Below are 8,171 nucleotides of genomic sequence, written 5' to 3' on the forward strand. Positions count from 1 at the left end.
TTGAACAAGAAAATGTCAAAAAATCTTTATTTAAAAAAGTACACACAATTTGGGAGACATCATTCATGGAGATAAGATGATGGCAGAATGCTTCCTTTGTATTACTTCATGAAACTATTATCCTCACCTGACATGGAAACGCAACAAGACCATCTTGATATTTCAGCCCAGTCACTACATGCTATTAAAGCCTTTCCTGCGTGTAGGAAAATTTATTATATTTCTATAAGCAGGAGAGTCAGAGAGGCAGTCAAACAGAAAACAAGCCTCCTGAAGGAAATAAACACCAGCTGCTTATTTCTGAGCTCCAGTAGTCCAAGCAGACCTGCTGTGTGTGTTTCATGATAACACTGAGGCAAACAGTCTGTAGTATCATGTTGTTGGAGAATGAACAAATCTGGTCCTGGACTGAGAGACGGACTTCTGTGGTGGGGTTCAGTCTAAAAAGTATTACGTGCCTCTGTGGGTCGATGCTGCTGAGCCAGCTTACCGTAGCCGCCTCTGGCTGGGTCGTAGTCCTGCCTGTACTCATCTCTCACCTACACAAACGTAAATGCACATCTGTCAATATTTTAGCAGAGAGCTCTAATCCTATAATCGCATACTAATGTGCAATTTTGCTCCCCCCTCCCAAATTTGCCAGTTCTTATTCCATTATTTATGTTTCACTGTTTACACTCTCCCAGAAGACACTTTGTGAACCACAACAACAAAATTGGATGTGATTATGTATGTTGTATTTGTTAACAACACAACATGCACTTTCATTTTTCAAATGCCACACCATAGTAACGCTGTCTCTTCAAAGGCCATGGTTAATCATGCATAATTTATTTTGGAAGTTATATCACTTTCTAAATATCATGCTGAGGTATTAAAATGTCATGATATACAGTATTGACTTCTTCTGAAAGCCATTTCAGTATGTCATTTTTCAAATGCCATAGTATTCTGTGTTTTACATTGTTTGTAAAAATGCTGTACTGCAGGGAAAGCCTACACCTTCCATATGAAGGACAGACAAAACCTGCAGCTGAACCTGAAAACCATGAGGCAACCAGCCAGGGGGATGCTTAAGGTCGACAGGGATGCAGAATCAAATCATGTAACAGACTACACATTAGCATGAAACCACAGCCACATCTCAAACAGTTCCAACTCCAATAATCACTTGTTAGTACTTCTGGTTGGAAATCTTGTCACATTTTCTGGTTCTCTTGCTATTTTTGGTCAGCACTACCCAACTGGATATTTTATTTTGTGCAGTGTGACATGCCTGGCATGCTTTTCACAGAAGTTACAGTTTAACTGAGGTGGATTTTGTGCACACAGACTTCAGGCTAAAGCTATTCATGATAAGCAATCTGCTTGAATGGCAGTAGATTTTTATGCCAAAGTAAGCATGAAGTGTTTCAAGCATTCAACCCTTTGGATATTAAAACACAGAACTAATGTCCAGCCAAAGAAACGGTATATTCATGAACATCTTTGTGAAACTGATCAACTGCTTCAGAACAGTGAGATGCTTTACAGTTACAAATAATGTGACGTGTCAGCGCTCTCTTGTGGATGAACTATGCAAAGGTGGCTGTTTCTAAATGACCCTGAACCTTGTTATTAAATAGTTTTGAATGACTGGCTGTTTGCATGTCACTCGTAGCGCGCTCCATTATCAAAGGATATGAGATGTTTATGAGCCAGGACATATTTGCTATGCGCTTTCATTGCGATTGGCATAAAACACATTTAAGTGATACCATTAAAGTGTTTTTAATTGCTGTTGATGAAGCGTTTGTAGCTGGTACATATCGTTATCATTTCATTGCCCAGGTCTAATCTGCATCAAGTTAAAAACATCCATATCTCAGCTTGATTGATTTATTAATAACAGCTCTTCTTCAGACCAATTCAAACTCTGAGCTTCATTTTAGACAATCATCATAGCGCCTTAAGCTCATCATAAACGTTGTCCAGCTAAATGCATTAGTCCAAACTCTGAGGGGCTGGCAGTACCAGCAGGTCGCAATCCAGTCTCAGTCAGTCTAGAGTTTTATTTCACTCAATGCTAATGTTAACTCATATGTCGAGTGTATCACATCTACGGTATTTTGTTAGTTGATCACAATACATTCTCAGATCTATGGTGTTAAAGCTTTCCACATTACATTTATAAAAACTATCAGATTCCAAAGTTGAAAACCTGCACATTTATACAAGTACTAACAATAAACAAATGTAAGACTCCTCACCTGTCCTCCAGATTTACCACGGCCGTACTGCCGTCCCTCCTTGAAGCCGGCATCCCAGTCCGTCCTGATGATGCGGTCGTCCAACCGTGTGCCATTAATGAAGCGCATCGCATGTTCTGCGCCTGCACGTGTGTAGTATCTGGTACAGCAAGGGTTAAGGTCTGTTGCAAGCCCCTCAACTTGCATAACGCGCACACACACACTTGACTCACACTGGAGTTCTTAACAATGCAATGAATGTTGACAGCCAGACGAACGGACCATTGACTTGAGTATTTTTTTTTTTTTTTAGAAACAGTATTTTTTAGAAACACAAAGTATTTCAAATTTGGACCCAACATTTGAAAGGATACTCTACAAAGCAGAATCCACATGCAGTCTTCTTAATTTTATCCAGACCAATGATGATGCGTTTGACATCTCCACTCTTAGAAAACAGTTCATGTACCTGTTTAAGAGTCACAAAAACAACAGAGAAAAGTGAGATCTGAGTTAACACTAGAGGGACATGAAATTTAAGTGATAGGGCTTAAAAAGGAGAAAACTATCCATGGATAAATAAGTTTTTCAACTTCTTATAATAAAAGAAAGTAAGAATTAAACCAGTTTTCAAAGGGAGTTGATGCAGGGTTTAAACTGATTATGTACTCTGAAATAATGGAAGTGTATCTCACCTGCTCCTCGGTGGTGTAGAAGGAGAGGTTCCCAACATACAAAGTGTGGCTCTGCTTCAGCAGCTTTTCCTGCTCATAGCGGTTGCCCTGAAAGTACAAGCAACATAGTGTGAGCCCTGACCCACTCGGGAGAAGCCAAAGGAGACATTGTGGGTACCTCTACTACTTACATTATTATTAGATTAGTTGATTTTATTATAGTAAAACAGGGAAAGTCGTAAGGACGATACAACTCTGGGCAATAAAAGCCGAATCTGTAATTGATACGTTAACACCTAACCGCCATTCGCAAACAAGTTAGGTGGGTTAGCTTTCTTGAAGCTCCAAGCACAGAACATAACACAGCATCAACGGTGGCTTTAGTCAGCGTAATACGTAATGAAATCGCCTTTCCTTAATCATTGTGGCTGATCAAAAGCACCAATTTAACCGAACGCAAGATTACAAAAAATAAATGGATCCATACTAAGTTACATACATACGTTGCGATGTGTTTGCTAACGGTTGCAGACTGTTGGCTAACAATAAAACCGTTACATTAAGAATTTTTAAAAAATGGTTCCTTCAGTATCCTTTAAAAATATTCCCCCACTTACCTTAAAATGCTGGTCTCTGTACTGACTAACATCTATGTAAGAATCGCTATTCAAAGCGTTTAATTTCACAGACATTGTGAAGAAACCACGGCCAGGCGGTCTGCTCCTATTCAACTATTAGCATTGCGGAAAAGCAATGACGTTACTTCCCGCGCGTGTTTGTCCGTCCTTTGAAGGCCTCCGGGTGGAACATGTTGATATATGAACGTCTAATTCAGCTAAGTGACGCTATCATTTGGTATGATCTTAATATACTGATTTTGTTTGATGTAAAAAAAAAAAGAAGAAGAAGGAGAAAAAGAAAAAAGCTGAGAGGTTATTTGCTGGGACGATTAGGTTTCTGAAACCTCGAAACTGTGTCAGTGCACAGAAATAGAAATAAAGTATTACTATACCCACTGAGACATAAACTAACACTTTAAGGTAAAAAAGAAAAAAAACGGAGGACCACATTTAACCGTTAAGGCGAATATAAGGCTGCCTTTTTATTAATAAAAATAAGTTTTAAATATAAATTCAACTTAGTCTTTGCTTATAAAAATATACCCAAACACTCCATTTCGGATGTTGAAGTGCCCGAGGTCACATGACCAGCCCGCTGAAGCTGGAAGTTGAACTTTAAGATGTGGTGCCACACTATTGGCTGCTGTCAATGACCAAATGGCTACTGACAAACTGATCCTTTTGTTTGTCTTTCCATTTTATTCTGTGTGTTTTGTTTTCTTACTTCAGTCTATAATAACAGTACTTCTGAGATTTTTATACCAAGATATTTAGGAGATTTTATAATAAAAAAAAATCACTGATAATATTCAGATATTTTAATATTGTTTGTCAGGTATACTTGATTATATATTTGCTTTGGGAATTTTACTTATACTCTTCGGATATTTTCCTCAGAACCTGGCCTAAACAGCATGCAAAATTGAAAGATGAGAAACCTTTATGAAAAAGTGTTTGAGCAAACATGTGCAGGGTGTAACTACCAGAACATCTGCATAAATCAGACTTCAAGGGTGACTTTAAAAGTATTAACAAATGCTTTATACACACTTTACGAGAAACATACAAAAGTATCAAACTTATTGCAAATGATTTTAAAAAATTCATGATTAAATGAAAAGTGTAAAATCTTATGTTTTCTTGTCCAACAAAGCCACTTGAGACTGCAAAGTTCCCATGAGGTCAACATTTTATTATCATAATTCAAATATTCAAAGTAGACAAAAAACATTTATCCTAATCTGTCCCCCACCTGACTTCTGACTAAACTAACAACAGAATTTTTCAGGTTTGTAAAAAGAATGTAAGGATATGAATGAACCTGCTTAAAACAAAAAAATCACAGAAAATTAAAACCAAAAGTGAGATGAAACGGCAGAGCACGATGTTATTGTCAGCTCACAGAAAAATACTTTTCATGGCTGCTCACTGTCAGTTCTACTCATTATTTAAACAAAGACATACTGTCCCTGTATCATACAATACACATACAATGCAAACATCAGTTCAATACACCAGAGCATAACAGCCAGTTTGAAAGCCAGTGAAAGGCTCTGCCGTCGGGTTTCAACTTTACTCCCAGATTTGCTGTGTAGTCGTCATCAGAGGCCAGATGTCTCCACTTAATGCTGCAGCAGCTCCTGGAACCTGAAAGAAAATTATAGTACGATAAATATTCATGTAATAACAAACACAGCAAATGAATCATCTCAATCTAAAAATCCGTTTGGGACATTTTCAGACTATCTGTCTATCTTTGACCTGAAGGTGCAAAGAAGCATGTGTGCCAATTTTCTCTGAATAAATGAACATGTTTTGAGGTTCAGAACTCAGGGTCAGTATTGACTCTGGTGTTTTTGATTTAAAGATGGAGATAGCTGTTGAAATCTGATACTAATACAAAAACAGAAACGGCTGTGGCTGCTCCTTCTTGTTCCATTACTAACCGGCAAATTCAAAACTGATCCACTGCCTTGAAAAGGCCAAAGTGGCCATGCCTTGTTGTGTAGACAAATACAGGGAACTAGAGTTTCCCTTGTAAGTCACCCTGTGCTCTGCAAGCTAAATGCTTTTAATGTGAAGTGGCAACACTGAACAGTAAACCTGGAGGCTCATATCTATGAGACAAAATATAGAAAAAGTCACCTAATACTTCTGAAATCCATGTGCATGTGGGAGCTATTTGAATCCTGGGCCGCAGTGGCGGACTTCGCCAATAACAATAAAATAAATGAATATGAATAAATCATCAACATCATCAACATCAACATAAATCAGACTCACCCGAAGCTAATTCTGCAGCCAAAGTGAGACACATCCGTAGCAACTTACGTTTTGAAAGTTGCCTTCTCGTCTTCATCAAAGATCGGATCTCCTCTCGATGCTGAGCAGTTCCACTTCGAAGATGAGCGTCGCTCCTCCGGGGATCTTCGGAGGTGCTCCCCGGTCTCCGTAGCCCAGCTCGGAGGGGATGACGAGCTTCCTCTTCTCTCCCTCGCACATACCCAGCAGGCCCTGGTCCCAGCCTTTGATCACCTGGCCAGTGCCCAGGGTGAAGGTGAAGGGTCTGTCGCGGGGAATGCTGCTGTCAAACTCGGTGCCGTCCTCCAGTTTGCCCGTGTAGTGCATGTTCAGTACGTCTCCTTTTCGCGACTTGATGGGGCAGTTGTCCACTCGCTTTTTGATGCCGATCTGCAGCTTCTTCTTCTCGGCTCCGCTCACTGCCATCGGGCTCAGAGACAGCACGGTCACGGTGAACAAAAGAAAGACTCGCATGGCTGCAGTTCACTCACCGTTTCAGACTGTTCACGGGTTGAGTTTGCTGAAGACTAAGCTCAAAACCCAGAGAGCGAATTCAGGGGACGAATAAGAGAAGTGAGTGGAGAAATCTGTTCCCGAGAGCGGATGTACGTACGATATGACGTATTTCTCCGGCTGGTGTCACCAGTAAAAACATCCGGACAACGGTTCGTTACAAAGCTGCCATCGACCGGATATGGCTTCATGAGTTCAGGGGAAAATTAAAATGCTAACTTCTCTGCTGGTTTTAAGTGCTTAACGCTATTTCTGTCAAACAGTTTCGGCGAACCTTTAACCTGTAACTGTAACCTTTATTTTCCTTGAGATGGTGTTGGGGGGGCACAACCCAGCATATACTTTCTTATATGTGTGACAACTTCACCTTTTGTTTTATTTCCCTCTAAAATGTATTGCAGTAATTAGTAGTATTTGAGTAGTGAAATATATACATAGAAATATTATTTATCCAGACCAAAACATAGCGGCGTAAATCAAAAATACCCAAAGAAAAAGTCGCTCAAATTGTCCCTGAAGTCTCGAAAATGAAACCAACTTCCGCCCCACTCACCAGACAGTTTGTTATATCATCCGGTGTAACCCAGCGGTCAATTGGGTCAGCTGAAGTAAGTCAACTTTTTATGTACTGTTATTGTTATTTAACCTGCACCCGGAACATACTCGGCTGTGTAAGATACCGTCAGTCACTTTAAATGTCCGGCTAACTCACGGTGAACGCTGGTGTCATTACAGGAGTGAAACAGAGCGGAGTTTGACGGGGCTGCTAGGTGGCTAAGCTAACGTGTCCGTGTTGGTCTTTGGGAAACACCGGACAAAATGTTAGCTCGTTTGTTATTTAACCTCCTCAACAACCACCGCGTCGTCGAGAAGTTGGCAGAGTCTCGTCCGATTCGAAGGGCGGCCCAAATCACAGCATACGCCATTACGAAGGCTCAGATAGCCGGCCGGGACGCATCGGAGCGGGTCCTGAGATCGCAGACGCTGCGGCAGGTCCGGGACGAGGCGAGCAAAGTCCCCGGTGACCTGGGAGAGATGGGCGGCCGGCTCCGGAGAGTCAGAGACACTTTTATGAATGAGATGAAGGAGGGATGGAAGGACGGCTCCAGACAGATAAAGAAATAAAGAGGACAGAGTGGATGTAACGGATCTTCAAGAACTGGGAATCCTAAACTGACTGCCAGTTCACGACAACAGTCTAATCTGCAACCTGTGGCCACATTATTTAAGCTAAAGTATTATTTCCATTTAATTCACTTTGCTCAAATTTCTGACCTCGTCAGATTATTCTATGATGATCCATGTCCTGACATGAATTGTTTTTCCCTCAAGTGATGACACCAAATCCTGCTTTTATGGTTATGCACATGACGTTGTCTTGGTAAATAATGTAACTATAGATAATTATTGTTCCATTTTCTTTTGACTGTGTGAATAAACATGATAACTTATAATGTCACTTTACTTGCTAGTTTTTGTCAGTTCATATTATTTACTGTCAACTTTCATGACATAAAGTATGAAGAAACAAGCTTAGATGGCAAAACTGGATTGCAGATTTTTGTTTGTCATTGAGAACTTCTCAGCTTTAAGAAAAGTAGAGCCAGATATGCACAGTTAGAAGGACTGAAGTTGGCAGTTCACCGCCTTCAAGCTGTAACTCAGCTTATTTGCTTTCACAGCGGGGCTAAGAGGATATTTTTTTAATTGCACCTTTTGACATTTGTGGAGGCAAAGGAGCACATATGATCACGCTTCTTGGCTCCACGTTCTTGTCCTCTGGCCTTGACCTCAACCCAAATACTGTATATTGTACAGTGACTTTGAGCTGCAGT

General features: G+C 40.4%; 2 protein-coding genes across 3 annotated transcripts; both read right to left on the reverse strand.

Moving 5' to 3' along the window:
• Positions 1-3,680, reverse strand: ncbp2 (nuclear cap binding protein subunit 2). The gene is made up of 5 exons (XM_046392617.1): positions 3,520-3,680; positions 2,924-3,010; positions 2,603-2,697; positions 2,250-2,388; positions 1-539 (listed from the first exon to the last, which is right to left on the reverse strand). The coding sequence occupies exons 1-5, from the start codon at positions 3,592-3,594 to the stop codon at positions 441-443; spliced, it is 495 nt and encodes a 164-aa protein (XP_046248573.1). The 5' UTR covers positions 3,595-3,680; the 3' UTR covers positions 1-440.
• Positions 3,681-5,028: 1,348 nt separating this feature from the next.
• fkbp2 (FKBP prolyl isomerase 2) lies at positions 5,029-6,874 on the reverse strand. Of its 2 annotated transcripts, none has more exons than XM_046392618.1 (2): positions 5,854-6,874; positions 5,029-5,169 (listed from the first exon to the last, which is right to left on the reverse strand). In XM_046392618.1, exon 1 carries the CDS (start codon positions 6,295-6,297, stop codon positions 5,881-5,883), a length of 417 nt encoding a protein of 138 aa, XP_046248574.1. In that variant the 5' UTR covers positions 6,298-6,874; the 3' UTR covers positions 5,029-5,169; positions 5,854-5,880. The 2 variants fall into 2 exon arrangements, with proteins under 2 accessions (XP_046248574.1, XP_046248575.1); XM_046392619.1 differs by having other exon boundaries at positions 5,050-5,180.
• Positions 6,875-8,171: the final 1,297 nt, after the last annotated feature.

The sequence above is a fragment of the Scatophagus argus genome, chromosome 6 (genome assembly GCF_020382885.2).
Source record: "Scatophagus argus isolate fScaArg1 chromosome 6, fScaArg1.pri, whole genome shotgun sequence".
Taxonomy (NCBI): domain Eukaryota; kingdom Metazoa; phylum Chordata; class Actinopteri; family Scatophagidae; genus Scatophagus; species Scatophagus argus.

Coding starts and splice junctions, on each gene's coding strand:
- ncbp2 (XM_046392617.1), bottom strand. CDS start 3,594: ATGTCTGTGAAATTAAACGCTTTGAATAGCGATTCTTACATAGATGTT. Junction 3,011..3,519: donor ACAGAGACCAGCATTTTAAG/GTAAGTGGGGGA, acceptor TTGTACTTTCAG/GGCAACCGCTATGAGCAGGA. Junction 540..2,249: donor GTGGTAAATCTGGAGGACAG/GTGAGGAGTCTT, acceptor ACGTTTGTGTAG/GTGAGAGATGAGTACAGGCA.
- fkbp2 (XM_046392618.1), bottom strand. CDS start 6,297: ATGCGAGTCTTTCTTTTGTTCACCGTGACCGTGCTGTCTCTGAGCCCG.